At 66.1% G+C, this 19,816-nt stretch overlaps 3 protein-coding genes across 7 annotated transcripts in view; 2 read left to right on the top strand and 1 right to left on the bottom strand.

Moving 5' to 3' along the window:
* Positions 1 to 16,350, top strand: part of CACNA1H (calcium voltage-gated channel subunit alpha1 H) — a 27,225-nt gene extending 10,875 nt beyond the window's left edge. For 2 of the 5 annotated variants that reach the window (XM_050774653.1, XM_050774649.1), the window contains 23 exons: positions 440 to 625; positions 1,329 to 1,446; positions 1,604 to 1,759; positions 2,137 to 2,227; positions 2,379 to 2,587; positions 3,400 to 3,780; positions 4,425 to 4,525; positions 4,751 to 4,874; positions 4,963 to 5,031; positions 5,161 to 5,345; positions 5,547 to 5,673; positions 5,838 to 5,963; positions 6,074 to 6,163; positions 6,290 to 6,509; positions 8,034 to 8,185; positions 9,259 to 9,368; positions 9,526 to 9,659; positions 9,790 to 9,860; positions 11,170 to 11,248; positions 12,169 to 12,290; positions 12,460 to 12,904; positions 13,581 to 13,741; positions 14,561 to 16,350. In XM_050774653.1, the coding sequence (XP_050630610.1) occupies positions 440 to 625; positions 1,329 to 1,446; positions 1,604 to 1,759; positions 2,137 to 2,227; positions 2,379 to 2,587; positions 3,400 to 3,780; positions 4,425 to 4,525; positions 4,751 to 4,874; positions 4,963 to 5,031; positions 5,161 to 5,345; positions 5,547 to 5,673; positions 5,838 to 5,963; positions 6,074 to 6,163; positions 6,290 to 6,509; positions 8,034 to 8,185; positions 9,259 to 9,368; positions 9,526 to 9,659; positions 9,790 to 9,860; positions 11,170 to 11,248; positions 12,169 to 12,290; positions 12,460 to 12,904; positions 13,581 to 13,741; positions 14,561 to 15,574 (4,471 nt within the window). In that variant the 3' untranslated portion in view covers positions 15,575 to 16,350. Of the gene's footprint in view, positions 1 to 439; positions 626 to 1,328; positions 1,447 to 1,603; positions 1,760 to 2,136; positions 2,228 to 2,378; positions 2,588 to 3,399; positions 3,781 to 4,424; positions 4,526 to 4,750; positions 4,875 to 4,962; positions 5,032 to 5,160; positions 5,346 to 5,546; positions 5,674 to 5,837; positions 5,964 to 6,073; positions 6,164 to 6,289; positions 6,510 to 6,848; positions 6,867 to 8,033; positions 8,186 to 9,258; positions 9,369 to 9,525; positions 9,660 to 9,789; positions 9,865 to 11,169; positions 11,249 to 12,168; positions 12,291 to 12,459; positions 12,905 to 13,580; positions 13,742 to 14,560 lie in introns of all 5 variants that reach the window. The other 3 variants (XM_050774650.1, XM_050774651.1, XM_050774652.1) reach the window with 3 other exon arrangements.
* Positions 1 to 19,816, top strand: part of UBE2I (ubiquitin conjugating enzyme E2 I) — a 395,011-nt gene that overhangs the window by 260,035 nt on the left and 115,160 nt on the right. The gene's annotated exons all lie outside the window — the stretch shown is intronic.
* On the bottom strand, positions 16,339 to 19,816 carry TPSG1 (tryptase gamma 1). The gene is given in 8 exon segments (XM_050773412.1): positions 16,339 to 16,377; positions 16,379 to 16,678; positions 16,778 to 16,923; positions 17,234 to 17,499; positions 18,021 to 18,192; positions 18,276 to 18,420; positions 18,687 to 18,748; positions 19,771 to 19,816. Coding segments are annotated over 8 exon segments (1,176 nt in total).

Raw genomic sequence — 19,816 nt, 5'->3', positions numbered from 1 at the left:
TTGGGAAAATTTGAGGGGAAACGCCGCCCGTCTTCCCCTAGAAGGAAGCTCATCCCTTGAGAGTAGAGAGGGGTGAGGGGTCTCACACCCCGGGGCAGGGAGTGGGTGAGCGGAACGGACAAGCCAGGTTGGCTGTGGAAGTCCCGGGACAGGAGAGCGTCCTTGGCGAAGGGGCTTCCTCGACCTGACCAGAGCCAGGCTTCTGCTTTCCCGGCGGTGCGGGGGGCCAGACAGCCGCTGGGGCTGTCAGCAGGTCAAGAGGCTTTTGAGGTGCGTCCGCAGCTGCTCATGCCCCTCGATGCAGCCAGACCTGCTCCCGTCTGTGGGATGCAGCACAGGGGCCACTGTGGCTCCCTGGCTGTTAATCCTGCTTCCAGCGGGAGGAGGGCTGGGGTCGGGGACCATGGCCCCGCTGACCGTCGCCCCCACCCATCCGCAGCGTCTGGGAGATCGTGGGGCAGGCGGATGGCGGTCTGTCTGTGCTGCGCACCTTCCGGCTGCTGCGTGTGCTGAAGCTGGTGCGCTTCCTGCCAGCGCTGCGGCGCCAGCTTGTGGTACTGGTGAAGACCATGGACAACGTGGCCACCTTCTGCACGCTGCTCATGCTCTTCATTTTCATCTTCAGGTGGGCCCCCCAGCCCGCCCAGCGTCTCACCCCAGGGCAGCCAGGAGCACAGGCCCGGGGCGCCCCCAAACAGAAGGAGCCCTCCCACCACCAGCCCCAGGGCATCTGCAGACACTCGACCTCCGCTGCCTTCATTCGAGAAGCACTGATGGGGCACCTACTGTGTGCCACGCACTAGACATGGAGGGAGTGAGATGGCAGGGTTCAGAGATGGGTTGCCAGGTGGACAAGCTGGGGACTTACTGAAATAAGGGTAGAGTGCTGGGGGTGGGGATGGGCACCAGGCTCCAACTGGATTGTTCTGAGGGCCCGCTGGGTGCTAGTCTAGCCTGGAGCTCAGGGTCAGGGTCAGCTGGAGGGTAAGAAGCCAGGCAGGCGGGGTTCTCACGGTCCAGAGGGGCTGAATGAGGCAGGTGTCCCAGGTCCCGGTTGCCGCCCGAAGCCAGAGTGGTCTCCCCATGTTTGTTCCACCTCTGGTCTTGGTCCTCTCGCCTGTAGAATGGACATTACTGAGTTGTGGGGGTAGGAAGTCCCTTGTAAGCCAGAGAGCTTGGGCGCCCAGGGAGGGTGGGGGGCCAGGAGAGCCCAGATGGCCAGAGCCAGCCCTGCCCCTCCTTCCTTCCACTCTTCTCCCCTCCCCCACCTTCTTCCCCTCAGCACACCCCTGCTTCCACCCTCAACACGCCCCTGTCCCCGCCCCCAGCATCCTGGGCATGCACCTTTTCGGTTGCAAGTTCAGCCTGAAGACAGACACCGGAGACACCGTGCCCGACAGAAAGAACTTTGACTCCCTGCTGTGGGCCATCGTCACCGTGTTCCAGGTAGTGCCCAGGGGTGCCCGCAGCAGTGCTGGCTGCCGAGTCTGGTCCCCAGAGAGGTGGATGTGCCGTGCTGCGTGCCCAGAGCTGCCTCCATCCCAAGGACTTGCTGGCATTTTGGGGCTGGGCTGACCATCCCGGTCTCCCTGCTGTCCCCCAGATCCTGACCCAGGAGGACTGGAACGTGGTGCTGTACAACGGCATGGCCTCCACCTCCTCCTGGGCCGCCCTCTACTTCGTGGCCCTCATGACCTTCGGCAACTACGTGCTCTTCAACCTGCTGGTGGCCATCCTTGTGGAGGGCTTTCAGGCGGAGGTGAGGAGGCAGGGAGAGGGGCTTCCAGGAGAAGGGGTTGCTGCCAGGAGGACGGCGATGAGAAGCAAAAAGGGCTTTAGGTCGAGGGGAGGGGTGTGGGGGGCCTGCCAGGAGGTGAGGGATAGAGAAGGGAAACTGGCTTCCACGAGGAGGGGGCCTTCCAGAAGGAGCGGGGAGGCCAGGAGCCCAGCGGGGTGGGCAGGGATTGGTCTGGAGAGGCAGATTCCTCACCTGCCTGCCCCGACCTTGGCAGTGAGATCATCCTCTGGGTCCTCCTGTCTACACCCCACCTCCCAGGCCAGCCCAGCCTTCCATCTGGCATGAGGGGTCACCACTCACAGGGCCCTCATCCCTGCCTTGTGCTTTGCGGGGTACAGGGTGATGCCAACAGATCCGACACGGACGAGGACAAGACATCGGTCCACTTCGAGGAGGATTTCCACAAGCTCAGAGAGCTCCAGACCACAGGTGCGTGTGGTCGGTGGGTGGTCCGGGTTCTGGTGGGTGGAATACGCTGGGCTGGCTGGGCAGGGCCCCCAAGGGCAAGTCCTAGGTGGGAGGATTCCTGATCCTGGGAGCCTGGCAGCTTTAGGGGCCTGTTCCTCCCTCTGTTGCGCAGAGCTGAAGATGTGCTCCCTGGCCGTGACCCCCAACGGGCACCTGGAGGGACGAGGCAGCCTGTCCCCTCCCCTCATCATGTGCACAGCGGCCACACCCATGCCTACTCCTAAGAGCTCACCATACCTGGACGCAGCCCCCAGCCTCCCAGACTCTCGGCGTGGCAGCAGCAGCTCCGGAGACCCGCCCCTGGGAGACCAGAAGCCTCCGGTAGGGACCATCTCCTGCCCCAGCCCTTAGGCCCCTTCAGGTTTTCCCCACCTGGCTCCTTATGGCCTTCCCCAAACACGAGTGAGGGTCCCTCCCCACATGCCCATAAAGTCCCAACCCTGTGCAGAGACTGGGAAAGAGTGCTCTGGTTTCTGTAAACGGAAGCCGGGGCTGCTGTTCCGCGAGGCCGGTGTGAAGGGGCAGGCGTGGAACCTCTGTGCAGCCAACGGTCTAGCAGAGTGCACAGCGCACAGCACGGGAAGACCCAAGGCAGCTGGGGGCAGAAGCGTGCCCGGGAAACAGACAGCAGGCCAGGCGGGGGTTCCGCTGCCACGAGAAGCAGCCCGATTCCCTTTACAGCCAGGGCATCTCTCTGGGTCCGGGGAACTGGAGGGGAGCAGTTTTGAAACGAACTCCAGGCAGTACCACCTGCAACAGTCACGGAGCACGGGAGTGAGGCAGACACCCTAGCAGGGGAGGAAGCGGGGCAGATGTGAGGCTGAGCCACAGGCCCAGCTCCTGGGGATGCTGGGGCCACCCGCGCTTTGTCTGGTCCTGCACTGGTTCTGGCCCCTGACCCAGCAGAGCCCAGGGCCTCACCCCCGCAAGGCGGGCACCGTGACCCTCATGAGCTGTGCCTATGGTTGGCTCGGTGGGCCCCTAAAATCGCAGCCTCCACCGTGCTTCCTTGGCAGGGCTGTCTATGTGTGAAATGATCCACGTATGGTTTGCACACAGTAGGTGCTCCATAAATGCCAACAGTTGGTGTTAATAGTGATGCCGTCAGGCCACTGACTCCCGCCACCCCCCAGGCCAACCTCCGAAGTTCTCCCTGCGCCCCCTGGGGCCCCAATGGTGCCTGGAGCAGCCGGCGTTCCAGCTGGAGCAGCCTGGGCCGTGCCCCCAGCCTCAAGCGCCGCAGCCAGTGCGGGGAACGTGAGTCCTTGCTGTCCGGCGAGGGCAAGGGCAGTACTGACGACGAAGCCGAGGACGGCAGGGCCACGCCGGGGCCCCGTGCCACCCCACTGCGGCGGGCCGAGTCCCTGGACCCACGGCCCCTCCGGCCGGCCCCCCATCCACCCACCAAGTGTCGCGACTGCAACGGGCAGATGGTGGCCCTGCCCAGCGAGTTCTTCCTACGCGTCGACAGCCACCGGGAGGATGCGGCCGAGCTTGACGACGACTTGGAGGATGTGAGTGCGTGGCCCTGGGCCCACAGCCGTCTCGCCTCCCTCTGTCTGGGGCAGGTTCCCTGAAGTGGGATTTGAGGTGGGATTCAGAGCATGGTGTTAACTGGGGAGGTTCAGAAGGGGAGAGAAGCAGGCCGGGCCAGGGAGGAATCCAGCAGCATTCAGGGATTCAGCCACAGCCGATCCCAGAGTCCCTGCCGTCTGGGGGCTGTGTCCTAGATGATCCATGTACAGCCTGCATACGGGGGCTGCGCCCTGCACCGTGGGTCAGCCACTGGCTGAGAGCTGCTGCCGAGGCAGGGCCAGGCATCCACTAGACTCTCAGGCTCCTGTGGGTCAAGGACCACTCCTCAGAGCCAGAGCCAGAGCCAGGGGCCCAAGAGCACCCACTTACCTGGCCCCGTGGACTCCCAGCATGGGTCACTCTGCCATCCCCAGGGTAGGGAAGGAGGCGGTTCTGTGCTACGGGCCCCAGAGGCCAGAAAGCCAGAGCCCAGAGGCCAGTGGGTGAGGAATGAGGATGGACAAGGCTGAGAAGGTGCCGGGAGGAGGGCTGGGAGGAGTGGCCGAGCTGAGTGCAGAGGGCCCTGGTGGGGGGCCAGGCAGGCAGGCACAGGGCTCTGAGAACCCGACTTCTCATCCCCCAGAGCTGCTGCTTCCGCCTGCACAAAGTTCTGGAGCCCTACAAGCCCCAGTGGTGCCGGAGCCGGGAGGCCTGGGCCCTCTACCTCTTCTCCCCACAGAACCGGTGAGGAGGCCGGGTCAGGAGGCTACATGGCTCGTGCCAGCCCACGGGACCCCCGCCCCCAGGTCCCCACTGGGCGGGGCTGGCACTTGGAGGATATTTCTGGGTGGGCCCCCCTTCTCAGACCACAGGGACCCGGGCTGAAGTGGAGACCTGGCCAGGGCTGTCCTGCGACCCCCATCCACTCCGCTGTCTGTGCCCGCCTCTCACCCGCTCCCGCCCACCCAGGTTCCGCGTCTCCTGCCAGAAGATCATCACGCACAAGATGTTTGATCACGTGGTCCTCGTCTTCATCTTCCTCAACTGCGTCACCATCGCCCTGGAGAGGCCTGACATTGACCCCGGCAGCACCGTGAGTCGGCCAACCCCATCATCCCAGGCCACCGCGGCCCCCAGGGAGGGACGGAGTGGACACAGCCCCCACCGTCCTCTCCCGGCAGGAGCGGGCCTTCCTCAGCGTCTCCAATTACATCTTCACGGCCATCTTCGTGGCGGAGATGATGGTGAAGGTACCGCAGGGCCCGGGGACTGCCCCTCGTTCCCAGGCCCCCATTCTGCCCTCATCCCCACCAGTTGCGTGCCAACTTCCCAGATCCCCCAGGCCTGAGCCTGAGATCAGTGCCATTGGCCCTCCCCAGGTGGTGGCCCTGGGGCTGCTTTCGGGCGAGCACGCCTACCTTCAGAGCAGCTGGAACCTGCTGGACGGGCTGCTGGTGCTGGTGTCCCTGGTCGACATTGTCGTGGCCATGGCCTCGGCTGGTGGCGCCAAGATCCTGGGCGTTCTGCGCGTGCTGCGTCTGCTGCGGACCTTGCGGCCTCTGAGGTGGGGACCAGGGGCACCCCTGGGCTCCTGGGGCAACCCGGAAGCACAGTTCCCCAACGCCACTATCCATCACTGCTCTCGCAGTCCTGGGCTGTTCGCAGGCTGCCCAGTCAGCCCCACCTTGGGGCCTTTGCCAAGCTGTGCCAGCGCCTGGCAGCTGCTGCCATGGATGACCACAGTGTATCCTTCACTCTCTTCCAGGGTCATCAGCCGGGCCCCGGGCCTCAAGCTGGTGGTGGAGACGCTGATCTCGTCACTCAGGCCCATCGGGAACATCGTCCTCATCTGCTGCGCCTTCTTCATCATTTTTGGCATCTTGGGTGTGCAGGTGTGTGGCCCCCACGTGCCCCAGGGTCTGTCTTCCCAGTGTGGCTCCCAGCAGCACTGTTGTGGGACGGGGAGGGACAGCTCAGGCCTCACTCGCGCCCCAGGAGGCCCTCTGTGGGGTGGGGCACAGGCCGGGCCCTCCGCGGTGACCGCCGCACCCGTCAGCTCTTCAAAGGGAAGTTCTACTACTGCGAGGGCGGCGACACCAGGAACATCTCCACCAAGGCGCAGTGCCGGGCCGCCCACTACCGCTGGGTGAGGCGCAAGTACAACTTCGACAACCTGGGCCAGGTGGGCAGGCGGTGGCAGGAGGCGGGGAGGGGTCTCCAGGATCCCCTGGAGCGAGAGGGCCAGCGACCCCAGCTCCAGCCCTCCTCAGGGACCCTGGCTCTGGCCCTCAGGCCCTGATGTCGCTGTTCGTGCTGTCGTCCAAAGACGGCTGGGTGAACATCATGTACGACGGGCTGGACGCCGTCGGTGTGGACCAGCAGGTGTGCACAGGCGGGTGGCCGGGTCACCTCAGGGTCTCCCCCGAGTGGCTGTCTTGGCTTCTGGGGACTCGTGGGGCCGTCCTGGGCAGGGCACCTGGGCGGGGACCCACCAGCTCTGTGCCGCAGCCCGTGCAGAACCACAACCCCTGGATGCTGCTGTACTTCATCTCCTTCCTGCTCATCGTCAGCTTCTTCGTGCTCAACATGTTCGTGGGTGTCGTGGTCGAGAACTTCCACAAGTGCCGGCAGCACCAGGAGGCGGAGGAGGCGCGGCGGCGTGAGGAGAAGCGGCTACGGCGCCTGGAGAGGAGGCGCAGGAGTAAGGCGCTCCCGGTGGCGGTGGCGGGTCGGTACCTGTGTGCCCACCGGGCCCTCCAGCCCTGCCTGCTCCAGCCCCAGCCTCCCCGAATGGCTCTGCACGCCACCCGCCTTGCCTGGGCCTGCATGGGGGCCGGGCCTTGGAGGGGCTGGCCGGAGAGGGCCGCTGGGGCAGCCCGCCACAGCAGGAGAGGAGGCGCCCCCAACCCCATCCCCAGTGCCCAAGGGGCAGGTTCCCCACCGAGTCCTTACTCCACAAGGAGCCAGCACAGCCCCCGAAACACGGGGCCTGAGGGAGAGCAGGGAGGGCTCCAGGCCCGAGTGCCCCCATGCCCTTAGCCCTCAGACCATCTCCTTGTCTTTCCAGGCACTTTCCCCAGCCCAGGTACCGGCCCTGCCCTGCATGCCTCAGGCCCCGCTCCTGCGGCCGCTGCTCGGGAAAGGGCGGGCATCCCAGGCCTGCTGGGGTCCTCCGCAGGGCGGGCACAGGCAGCTGGAGGTGCTGGGTGTGTGGCGCAGGGACGGGCTGCGCTCGCCCACTGGTGCCTGGGCTGCTGTGTGCATGCATGTGTGTGGCTGTGCCCGACTCACAGTCTGCCTGCATCTCTGCCGTGCACCAGGACACTCAGAGCAACGAGGGGCCACCCACACCCCTGCAGGCCTGTGGCTGCCCTGTGTCCTTGCTGGTCCAGCCCGACTGTCCGCTGGCCCCCTCTGGCTGCCCAGGCTGCACCGAGTGCTTCCGTGACTGCATGCTGGCCCGCAGAGCATGGGGGTCGGGCGGGGGGTGTATCCTGCTCTTCCAGGCCCTGGGCCAGTGGTCCCCACCCGTGTGTGGTTCTGTGGCCGAGGCGGGTGCTGGGGTGTGGTGGCAGCTCACGCCTTCACCTGCGGGAGCTCCTCCTTGTGCGTGGAGGGGCCCTGGAGGCCGAGCGTTCAGTGCACACCTGCCTGGGAGACACACGCAGATGGTGGGCACCGACTTCAGATGGTCTGGAGTCTGGCAGACCCTAGACCACAGCCCATGGCCTCTTGGATGATGGGGAGGGGAGGGACTTGGGCTGGTGGCCAGAGGGCAGGTCACGCTCTCGTCTCTGCTCCAGTGAGGCCTTGTGGGCGCGAGTCTCAGAGAGGGGCCCAGCCATGTGGTGTGCCAATCTGGGAGCTCCAGGAGGGCGGGGTGTGCCGGGCAGCCAGGTGGGATGTGGGGAAGCCGTCTCAGCTTCGGACCCACTCTTGGGGCCTGCCCAGGATGCGGCCGCGTTGCTGAGGAGGAGGTTAGTCAGCGGCCTGGCCTGCTCCAGCCCGGGCCTCCTGGCCTGGCCAGCTTCCCAGTGAGCTGCATCTCACCTAGAACAGGGTCCCTTCCCTGAGTGAGTCCTCCTCCTCCAGTCTGACGTGAGCCCTGCCATGAGGCAGGGCCAGCCCCGTCTTCACATCTGAGCCTGGGCCCCCACTTCTCCCCTACACTTGGCCACCTGGGAAGAGAATGGGGTCTGCAGGAGCCTGGGGCAGCCCTCCCGCCTGGTGCTCACGGCCGCCCTCCCTGCAGAGGCCCAGCGCCGGCCCTACTATGCTGACTACTCGCCCACCCGCCGCTCCATTCACTCGCTGTGCACCAGCCACTATCTCGATCTCTTCATCACCTTCATTATCTGCGTCAATGTCATCACCATGTCCATGGAGCACTATAACCAACCAAAGGTGGGTGCGAGAGGGCCCTTCCTTCCCGCAGACCAGGGTGGCGAGGGGGCCCTTCCTTCCCCCACACCAGGGCGATAAGAGGGCCCTGGGGCTGGGGCACCCCCAGTGGGGCAGCTAACAGCACGTACAACCCAGGACTGGCGCTCCGCTGAGCCCTCACTGGGGTTTGCATGGGGGATGTGGAGATTTTGTGTGAAAACAAGTCTTTCTTTTAACATTGATTGAAACTCCCCTCCCCCTGCCCTGGAGGCCCCTCCCCAGCCTGGCCGTGCGCGTCCCACCCGTGAGGAGGGGCTGGCAGGCCGTGCATGTCCCATCGTGAGGAGGCTGGCAGGAGACAGGAGGGCCTGAGATGGAGTTTCTCTTTACTCGGGTCCCCCTGTATCCTATACTTTCCTCAGTGGAAGGACATGGTCCTCCCAGCCTTCCAGAGGAAGGAGGTAGTCTCGGTAGCAGTAAGCCTTTGAGGCTGAGCGGACTCAGCTCTGTGGAACGCATTTTGTGTGGAGCTGAGGATGGCCGTGGCCAGAAACCAGGAGCATGGGCTGGGAGGGGCAGGGTCTTCCCTCCCCAGAGGTTCGTCCTCAGAGGGTGGGGGGCTCCAGGGTCCATCCAGGCAGTGCCTCCCAGCCCAGCCCAGGCTGCATACCGTAGGTGCTCAGAGTTGGGCCCTGTGAGCCCATGTCCCCATGCCCCCGAGGTGCTCAGGTCAGTAGGGGACAGTTGGGAGGCCAGGACACTGCCACCGGGGCGCACAGATGGCTGCAGCGTGTGAAGTGGGCGGGCAGCTCAGGGTGGCTTCCCGGACCGGAGACCGTGGCGTTCAGCTGGGCCTGTGGATGCTGGGAGAGTAGCTTTCACTCATTCACCTGGTCAGACGCTTCGAAGCACTGCCTGTGTGCTGGGCTGGAGGAGGGCCGAAGAGGCTCCCGGTGCCCAGGAAGGAGCTGCTGAGCTGACCTGGGAGCCTCCAGGGCCGGCCCCCGGGGTCACTCACAGGCATACAGAGTGGGAGCCAGGGGAAGAGGGGTGGCCCCAGCCCCACCTCAGCCAGCCCGACCCTCCACCCCCAGTCGCTGGACGAGGCCCTCAAGTACTGCAACTACGTGTTCACCATCGTGTTTGTCTTCGAGGCTGCGCTGAAGCTGGTGGCGTTTGGGTTCCGTCGGTTCTTCAAGGACAGGTGTGTGGGGCAGGGCCGTCTCGGGTTCTGGGGGCCCCTCGGGGCTCTAGGGGCTGGGGCAGGTGCGGCCGCAGGCTTTTCCACAGGGGGGCAGAAGTGATGCTGCTGAGCCGAGGCGGGGACCCCGGGCGTGTGCGCTGAGCCTGTGGCCTCGCAGGTGGAACCAGCTGGACCTGGCCATCGTATTGCTGTCACTCATGGGCATCACGCTGGAGGAGATAGAGATGAGCGCCGCGCTGCCCATCAACCCCACCATCATCCGCATCATGCGTGTGCTCCGCATCGCCCGGGGTAGGTGCCCGCGCGCCCGCCAGGTGCCCTCTGCGGGTGGAGGGTGGGGGCTCGGCCTTAGGTGGGAGTGAGGGTAGGCGCGACCAGGGTCCCCAGCCCAGCCCTGCTGACGCTCAGCTCCCGGCCCTAGTGCTGAAGCTGCTGAAGATGGCCACGGGCATGCGCGCCCTGCTGGACACCGTCGTGCAAGCCCTGCCCCAGGTAGGTGGAGCCCTCACCATCCTCAGCGCAGGCCCCACACGCGCCCGAAAGAGGAGGTTGCAGGGAGGGCCTCGCCGCCCCCGCTCTCCCTCATTTGTCTCTCTGGTCCCTCGGTTGTGCGACGGCTGAAGCCGTGTCCCTGCTGTGTGCAGTGGGTGGCTTGGCTGGGCTGGGAGAGGTGGATCCAGCCGCTGCCCTCTGGCCTCCGTCCTCTGGGCAAGACCCATAACTGGGGCCACCTGCCCAGTGCACTTCCAGAGGCAGGGGCTGTGGAGAGCCGGAGGGATCCAGGCAGAGTGCAGCAGGTGGCCAGGGCGGGTGTGTGTGCGCCCAGGACCACACCCAGGATGCAGGCGTCAGCCGCAGGCCTGGCTTCCCCTCAGAGCCCACATGGGCCCAGCCTCCCTGCTTCCTGTGCCCCTGGCCCCTGCCCAGATCCTTTCTGGCCTCCACAGCCAAGAGACCCAATGCAGTGTCCTGTCCATAGTCTCTAGTACACCGTCCAACCCTCGTGTCCATCTATCCACCAGCCCAGCCACGTTCCCAGCCACCCGCCACCCCCATGGCTGCCCATGCACCTGGCACCTCCTCTTCCCAGTCATTTTCCGTCTCTGTGCCATCTGTCAGTTGCCCCCTGCCTGTCTTCTGCCTCCCACCTCAGCCGTCCCCACTCACCCTGTCCTCAGCGGTGTGCCTAGCTTCATCCGAGTAACACTCCCGAGGGCCCGGTGCCGCTTCACCAGGTGCTCAGCTGTGCAGAGGAGGGATGTGGAGTGGGGCAGGCCTGGCCAGCCTTGGAGGGTGCGCCGCCCGGCGGGGCAGTGTGTGTAGATGCTGGGGCTGGTGGGGTGGTCCACAGGAGAGCTGTGGCAGGGGAGGGGTGAGGCCCAGGCCACCTGCCAGGACCCCTCAGTCAGCCGCGTGCCGGCCTGGGCCCCGCCATGGAATCTCTGAGGTAGCCCCTGAACAGGGTGGGCCAGAGCCCTGGGGGAACCTGCTGGGCAGAGAGTGTGGAGTGGGCTCTGGGCCAGAGGCTGATGCTCAGGGGGAGGGCGCAAAGAGAGAAGCCAGTGTGGGCGAGCATGGAGGGGTAGGTTGTGTCTGTCTACCTGGTGAGACCATGGAGCCCCGAAAGGGGCGTGGGGCTGAGGAACGGGGGTCCCCGCCCAGCTCTGGGAACTTGCTTCCACTTGGCCTGGAAGAGGGTGGGCCGGTGGGGCCTGGTGGCTGAGGCGCCGAGTGCCCTGCAGCGTGGGCTGAGGCCTCCCTGCCCGCCTGCCTGACCCGGCTCTGCTTCTCTCTCATGTAGGTGGGCAACCTGGGCCTTCTTTTCATGCTCCTGTTTTTTATCTATGCTGCGCTGGGAGTGGAGCTGTTCGGGAGGCTGGGTGAGTGGCCCCTGCGCCCTCCTCCTGGCAAACACGGGGTCCTGATAGGCACCCCCGTGCCCGTCTACTCACAGCGCAGTCACATGCCTGCGAACAGTGCGGGGCCTGATGGGGGCCACACACCCGCTGGGCGTCCTCACTGGGGCCTGCGTCCGAGCCTTTTCTGCACGAGGCCGAGGCTCCTATGTTGACGTAGAGGCCTGCACCCGGGCTTGTGACACGTATGCAGACGTGCACACAGAACACAGACACACGGATGCCTGCCACACACGAGGGAAGCGAGTACACGTGGAGACGTGCACGCACAAACATCTGGAAACACACGCCGCCATCCCTAATGCCACGTGGTCCCCGGAGACAAATGCTGGCTGTGTCCCCTCGCCTGGTGGCTGTAGCCTCCTGAGGCCCCCACCCAGGCCTCAGCCTCGGCCCAGGCTGGGCGGGGCAGGCAGGGACCCTCCTTAGATGGCCCAGCCCTGCCCCTACCGGGTCCCACTTCAGACAGCCCAGTCCCTGCCAGGTCCCTCCCCCGAGCCCCGTTCTGACAGGTGTGACATTGTCACAGTCCATCATCTGTCCACCGGGCAAGCTTGATTCTGGTCAGCCGGCCCCCACTTGCCCCCCACCACGCACAGTCCCAGACACAGACAATGATGTTTCTTCCACGGTTTGGGCTCGCAGCCGCCAGGCCTGATGAGTCCCAGCCAAGGTGCGGCAGCAGAGGCCTCAGCCCAGGGGCTCCGGCCTCACACCCAGGGTCAGCCTCTGCTGGGCAGGTCGAACCACCGGGGCCTCGTCATCCACATCCTCTGGGCTGACCCCGCCTCTGGGCTCCCCAGGGAGCATGTGGAGGCTGGGTGTGTGTCCCGCCTCCACCCAGAGCAGGCGCGGCTGACCGGGCGGGGTGTCCCTCCCTGCAGAGTGCAGTGAAGACAACCCCTGCGAGGGCCTGAGCAGGCACGCCACCTTCAGCAACTTCGGCATGGCCTTCCTCACACTGTTCCGCGTGTCCACGGGGGACAACTGGAACGGGATCATGAAGGTACCTGCCATGGCCGTGACCCTGGTACCTGGCAACCCCAGTGGTGTTTCAGGTTTTCCCAGGACTGGGCCGGGTCCGTCCTTGCCGGGCAGGGGGAAGGGCACGGCACTCCCAGGGCGGTGCCCACAGGTGGGTGTGGACCCCAGCCTGCAGCTGCCCCCCGCCGCAGGACACGCTGCGCGAGTGCACCCGCGAGGACAAGCACTGCCTGAGCTACCTGCCGGCGCTGTCGCCCGTCTACTTCGTGACCTTCGTGCTGGTGGCCCAGTTCGTGCTGGTGAACGTGGTGGTGGCCGTGCTCATGAAGCACCTGGAGGAGAGCAACAAGGAGGCACGCGAGGATGCAGAGTTGGACGCCGAGATCGAGCTGGAGCTGGCGCAGGGCCCCGGGGGTGCACGCCGGGTGGATGCAGACAGGCCTCCCTCGCCCCAGGAGAGTCCGGGCGCCAGGGACACCCCAAACCTCCTTGTCGCACGCAAGGTGTCCGTGTCCAGGATGCTCTCACTGCCCAACGACAGCTACATGTTCCGGCCTGTGGTGCCTGCGGCGGCGCCCCACCCCCGCCCGCTGCAGGAGGTGGAGATGGAGACCTATGGGGCCAGCACCCCCCTGGGTACGGCAGCCGGTGGGGCCAGCAGGAAGACGTGGGCTGCGTGGGAAGCAGGACAGGGCAGTGAGAGGGAGGATGGCCGGACAGGGAGGAGGATGGGGCAGGCCAGGGTGGGGCAGGAGGGAGGGTGGGTGGGAAGGAGGATGGGGGCAGGCAGGAGGGAGGATGGAGGCCAGGCCGGGGAGGCCGGGTGTGGGCAGATGAGGGGACGACTGGGTGGGCAGGTGAGAGGGAGGACGGATCGGGCCGGGGCTGGCCAGGAAGGAGGATGGTGGCAGGTTGGGGGAGGACGGGGTGGGTGGAAGCCGGGCGGGAAGGGGGAGGGTGGGGGCAGGTTGGGGGAGGAAGGGGTGGGTGGAAGCCGGGCGGGAAGGAGGGTGGGGGCAGGTTGGGGGAGGACGGGGTGGGTGGAAGCCGGGCGGGAAGGAGGGTGGGGGCAGGTTGGGGGTGGACGGGGTGGGTGGAAGCCGGGCGGGAAGGAGGGTGGGGGCAGGTTGGGGGTGGACGGGGTGGGTGGAAGCCGAGCGGGAAGGAGGGTGGGGGCAGGTTGGGGGTGGACGGGGTGGGTGGAAGCCGGGCGGGAAGGAGGGTGGGGGCAGGTTGGGGGTGGACGGGGTGGGTGGAAGCTGGGCAGGAAGGCAGGGGCAGAGCTGCCAGCTTAGATTCTCCCCTGCCCCAGGCTCCGTGGCCTCTGCACACTCGCCGCCCGCGGAGTCCTGTGCCTCCCTCCAGATCCCATTGGCTGTGTCGTCCCCAGCCAGGAGCAGCGAGACCCTCCACGCCCTGTCCCCTCGGGGCACAGCCCGCTCCCCCAGCCTCAGCCGGCTGCTCTGCAGACAGGTAGGAGAAGCTGTTGCCTGCAGTGGAGGCTGGCGGGGGTGGGGGGCTTACAGGGATGCCCTCTGTCATCTGAAGGACCAGCAGATGAGGACAAGGCCCAGGGAGGGTGGCACTGGGTCCTTGGGGCTCTAAAGTTTTCTGCCTGCTGCTTGGTGGATCTCGGAGCATTGGGCCCAGGTGGGTCTTCAGGCCTGTGAGCCTGTCTGTGGCTACAGAGCTCCTGGCTACGGGGACCGGAATCTTCTTGGAACCACAGCCTCAGGCCCCAGGGTGGGCAAACAGCAGTTTCTCAGGCCCACCCCATGACAGGCAGACGGCAATTTTCCAGGCCCCATGTGGGCGTGTGTCCCATGGTGGGCAGACAGCGGCTTCTCCGGTCCTGGCTTGTGCTCAGATGTCCCAGCCTCACCCACTTGCAGCCTCAGCTCCTCTTCCTGCCTCTCCCTGCCTCTTGCTGCCCAGTGCAAGACCCCCGTTCCGCATGGGAGCAGTTAGGAGAGCCCCATCCTGGGGGTGCCCAGCTGGGCTGCTGGTGTCCCGGAGTGGGGAGGTAGCCTCAGCTCTGTGCCCCTGGGGGCCGTGGCATCTGTGCCTGCAGAGTAGCGGGTACAGGCTTTCCCCAGGAGCCTCACAGGTCAGGAGTGAGACTGGGATGTCCACACCAGTGGCTTCCAGCCCCATCTCGAGGGTCAGGGGCCACCCACGGGACCTGCCCACGTTGGCCTCTCTAGGACCTGGATGGTGAGGGGTCCCCGGGCCCCGGCCACCGATAGGGGTCTCCCAGGTTCGTGCTCCTCCCTTTGCTTCCACATCCTACAGGAGGCTGTGCGCGCTGATTCCTTGGAAGGGCAGATTGACGGCCCTAGGGACACCCTGGACCCTGCGGAGACTGGCGAGAAAACCCTGGTGAGGCCGGTGTCCCAGGGGGGCTCCCTGCAGTCTCCCCCACGCTCCCCACGGCCCGCCAGCACCCGCACCCGGAAGCACACCTTCGGACAGCGCTGCGTCTCCAGCCGGACGGCAGCCCCGGGCGGAGAGGAGGCCGAGGCCTCGGACCCAGCCGACGAGGAGGTCAGCCACATCACCAGCTCCGCCCGCCCCTGGCAGCCCGCGGCCGAGCCCCAGGGCCCCGAAGCCTCTCCCGTGGCCGGCGGCGAGCGGGACCTGCGCAGGCTCTACAGCGTGGACGCTCAGGGCTTCCTGGACAAGCCGGGCCGGGCGGACGAGCAGTGGCGGCCCTCGGCGGAGCTGGGCAGCGGGGAGCCTGGGGAGGCCAAGGCCTGGGGCCCCGAGGCCGAGCCCGCTCTGGGTGCGCGCAGAAAGAAGAAGATGAGCCCCCCCTGTATCTCGGTGGAGCCCCCGGCGGAGGATGAGGGCTCCGCGCGGCCCCCTGCAGCGGAGGGCGGCAGCACCACCCTGAGGCGCAGAACCCCGTCCTGTGAGGCCACCCCTCACAGGGACTCCCTGGAGCCCACGGAGGGCTCAGGCACCGGAGGGGACCCTGCAGCCAAGGGGGAGCGCTGGGGCCAGGCCTCCTGCCGGGCCGAGCACCTGACCGTCCCCAGCTTTGCCTTCGAGCCGCTGGACCTCGGGGGCCCCAGTGGAGACCCTTTCTTGGACGGTAGCCACAGCGTGACCCCAGAACCCAGAGCTTTCTCTTCAGGGGCCATAGTGCTCCTGGAACCCCCAGAAACAGAGCCTCCCATGCCCGTCAGTGACCCCCCAGAGAAGAGGCGGGGGCCGTACCTCACAGTCCCCCAGTGTCCTCTGGAGAAACCAGGGTCCCCCTCAGCCACGCTTGCCCCAGGGGATGGTACAGATGACCCCGTGTAGCTCGGGGCTTGGTGCCGCACAGCGCTTTGGCACTGGGGTCTGGGGGCCCCGCTGGGGTGGTGGCCCAGGCGGAGCCGTGCGTGGACCCTGACTTGGGTCCCGTCGTGAGCAGAGAGGCCCGGGGAGGATGACAGCCCAGGTCCTGGTTCTCTGCCCAGTGAAGCAGGAGTGGCTGCTGGGCCCCGCGAGCCCCCGTCCGTTCTGGTTCGGGCTTCTTGGAGTTTTGCTGCCAGCCGAGGCTGTGCGGGCAGCTGGGTCAGCGTCCCGTCGTGAGAGAAGCTGTGTTTGTGGGACGAAGACCAGGCACCCGCCAGAGAGGGGAAGGTACCAGGCTGCGTCCTCTCAGGCTGCGCATTGTTACAGGACACTCATTGGGGGCCTGGGCCCTTGCCGGCAGCAGGTGCGGCCACCGCGGCCCAAGGCCACCTTCACTCACAGTCTGAGTTCTTGTCCGCCTGTCACGCCCTCACCACCCTCCCCTTCCAGCCACCACCCTTTCCATTCCGCTCGGGCCTTCCCACAAGCGTCCTGTGACTCTGGGAGATGGTGACGTCACATCACTAAGGAGCCGACTCCGTGGAGTAACGCGCCCGGCACCGACGCAAATCGGGCCTCCCCTCCATCTGGGGGCTTTGGCCGTGAGATTCCCGTTGACACCTTTGTTTTGTGTGCTTTTAAATTCAGGTTAAATGTTGCAATAATCTGATGCGGAAGACTCAGCTTCTCAAGGGAGAGGGAGGGGGCGGAGCGGAATAAATAGTAACTTATTTAAGAAATGCGCTTGGATTCCTGCCATCAGTCGGGGGCGGGGAAGGGAGCGCCATCCCCAGACGGGCGCAGCAGGCACTTGGCCAGCAAGACACAGGAGACTAGCAGAAGGAAGAGTCCGGGGAGGAAGAAACCAGCCAGGAGGGGGAGCCTGGGGTACCCAGACCCTGGGCCCCCTGAGGCTGTGGTGTGTCGGCGGATCCAGCTCACATAGGCGGGGACACGGGTGTAGACCCCTGGCCTGTTGGGGCGGCCGCAGCCCTCACCCCAGCTCACAATGCCAGCCTGCACCCAGGCACCGTTCACCTGGCAGACCAGGGGCCCCCCGGAGTCATCCTGAGGACAGAGAAGGCGAGCATGGGGAGCCGAGAAGGTGGGGAGCCCCTCCCTGGGCTGCACCCACCCCCGTCCTCTGTCACGGCCTGGCAGGCTCACCTGGCAGGCATCCCCGGGGCCCTGGGCGCACAACATGTCGGGCCGAAGAATGCTGCCCCCAGGGCCAGGGTAGTCCCGGCGGCAGGTCTCTGTGTCCACCACCGAGACTTCTACCTCCTGAAGGCTGTAGGGGGGTGGCAGAGGCTCTGGGGTGGGGGAGACAGGCTTCAGGGAAGGTTGGAGCATCAGGCCCTGCCCTGGGGGGATGGGAGACCTTGCCAGACACAAGTCCAATGCCACTGTGACCCTCGTCATGGCACGTGGGTTGTGATCTGATGTTTGGCCGCTGCTCTGGACCCACACGATAGGCTTTGAAAAGGGACAGCCGACAGGGGCGGCCTTGGCCGGGTGTGCAGGCCACCAGGAGCAGGTGGTGGCATCAGTGTCCCTCAGGCCAGCTCTCTTCCAGCTGCCCTTGCCTCCCTCCATCCCAGCATCCCCACACAGGCTCCTCACCTCCCTCCCGCTTGTAGCCCCAGCCAGTCACCCAGCACCGGCTCCCAGGGCGGAAGTCATCTGAGGCCTCCGGGAGGCAGACGGGCAGGATCCGGCTGGAGAGGGTCACGGGGACACTGAGTTGCACCAGGGCGATGTCCCCGCTGGACCCCGGCGGTCCCGAGGGGCTGGAGTGCAGGATGATCTGCCTCACGGTGGAGAAGTGGGGAGACAGAGTGATCTCCAGCTCCCCCAGGTGCACCTGGTAATCGGAAGAGTTCAGGGACCTGGGAGGGAAGGTGGGTGGGTGTTGCGGGCATCAGTGCCCTGAGAGGGGCCGGCTGCAGAGGCCGGAGGTGAGCATCGGCCCTGCCCAGACCCCACCCCTGCGGGCATCTGAAGCCCAGCTCTTCCCTCCTGGGCTCGGGACACACACAGCCTGGGCAGTGGCCTCGCCCTCCAGGGTCCAAGGACCACGGCAGCACCTTGGGGTTCCTCCCACCGCCCGGAAAAGCCAGCAGCACACCCGAGACCAGCAGGGGCTGGTCAGGAGGCAGATTGCAAGTTCAGTTTCACATGAAGAGACGGCGGCGGGGGCGCGGGAGGGAGCCGTCGGTCCCTAGAGGTGAGCAGAGACCGGCAGAACCTCACAGAGAGTGGGCAGCCAGCTCCTCCCTTTCCACTGGAAGGAAACAGGCTCAGAGTTCCCAAGCCTCAGAGTGAGTGAAGACCCGGTGGAGGCCTGTGCGCTGGCGTAGGCCCCACTCAGGCCTGAACGTTCAGAGTGCCCCTGCCCAGCCAGACTCACCCGGAGAAGCAGTGGGCAGCTGTGAGCACCCACTGGGGGCTGAGCAGGGACCCGCCACACACGTGCACTCTCCGCAGGCGGAGGCTGGCCTGCCATGGCCATGCGCCGGCCCGGGCAGCGTGGCCCCCCACGATCCGGCCTCCTGCACCTGAATGCTGCGGCTGGCCACACCCTAAGTCGAAGGAGGAAGGGGTGGCTGGTGGGGATCCCAAGAAACCCACTGTGCTTCCTCCAGGAAGCCTTCCCTGACCACACCTGCCTTCTCGGGGACTTCGCTCTTCAGCTCCCCCGTGTGCTGGCCTTTCCCCGCAAGCCTCGCGGGCGCAGCAGCAATGACAGCCAGCAGCCGTGAGCGCGCCCGGTGCGCAGGCTGCGGTTTGTAAGTGCCGTGCTCCACAAACTAACCAGGGCTCCCGGGCAGCCAGAAAGGGGCTCAGAGAACGGTGGAGCCCCCGAGAAGGCCGGGAGTGGCTGCCTGGTGGGCAGTTTTCCTTCAGGGGAGGTGGAGATGTTCGGAGCTGGATAGAACGGGGGGGGGGGGTACACGGCACTGTCCGAGGTGCTCAGGATCTCTGAACTGGACGCTTGATAATGTAACTTTATCTCCTGTGAACTCCACCTCAGAAAATTAGAAAGAAATTAAGAGGAAGTCGGCTTGAGGCCCACCGGCCGCACTTGGGGCCGCCTGAGCTGGATAATTTTGCTGGCAATGGAGTGTGGCCGCTCGGCTGCATGGAAGGGAAGCTGGGATGTAGACAGACGTAGTAATAGCCCCCAGGCATAATGTAAGATTTTGAATTAATGTATTAGTTTCTATTAGAGGATGGAAGCCAGGGAGTGGGTCTGGGGGTGGGGCGTGGGCTCTCCTGCACAGCAAAGCCCCCAGCTGGCTCCTGGGCCACAGTGGGGACCCTGCGGGGAGGAAGTTCAAGGAGGGCCAGGTGGCTTTCATGGCCTCAAAGCATCTCGCAAGGTACAAACTGACCGCAGTGGTGGGGGAGACGGCCCCGGCAGCAGACCCCGGCCAGCCTCCCTCAACCGAGAGATGTGAGCGGAAACCACCTGACAAACCATGGCCTCCCCAGTGGGACCCCCAGGGAAGGAGAAGGTCGTCTCCGAGGCCCCCCTGCCAGGCCTTGCCTGCACCCACCCCCTCACCGTACACCTGTTGGAGACATACCTGGCTGCAAAGCCCTAAGGGACACACCTGTGGGAAAGAGACGGAGGGCCCAGGATGGAGGGGGCTGCCGAGGGGAGGGGTGTGCAGGCTCCAGAGGCCCCTGCCTGACACCTGCCAGGCCTCAGGGTGACACTGGGGTGGGCCCTGGCCCTGAGCGGAGGGGCCCGGCCTGGTGAGGCTGGGTCAGCCGCTGTCTCACTGGCCCGGGGCTGGGTGGAACCAGCCACGGGCCATAAACGGCAGCTGGAGGCCGGGAGTTTGGCCTCAGGCCTGGGCCTCCTCCCCACCCTCCAGGTCCTGCTCGGGGGAGAAATCACCAGTATTCTGGGTCCTGGGACTCCCGGCACCCCCAACTCCCACCCGCACCTCCCTCCTGCCTCTGTCCCCAGGCACGGACAGCCGGGCCTCCAGCCAGGGGTGCAGTCTCCTCAGAGGAGACATGGGGCCCCACAGGGTGGGGGCTCAGCGTGTTCCTCCCTCCCTCAGGCCAGCCCCCAGCTTCACCCCCACCAGGGATCCAGGCTGGAAGCAGATGCCCCCCCATCCTCATACCCAGGCCAGGTCACCCACCGGGCACAGCCAGGAACAGCAGGAGGCCACGGGCCCCGAGGGCCAT

The sequence above is a fragment of the Macaca thibetana genome, chromosome 20 (assembly GCF_024542745.1).
Source record: "Macaca thibetana thibetana isolate TM-01 chromosome 20, ASM2454274v1, whole genome shotgun sequence".
Lineage (NCBI taxonomy): Eukaryota > Metazoa > Chordata > Mammalia > Primates > Cercopithecidae > Macaca > Macaca thibetana.
The sequence above is the reverse complement of the archived record's forward strand: the minus strand, read 5'-3'. Positions and strand labels throughout refer to the sequence as shown.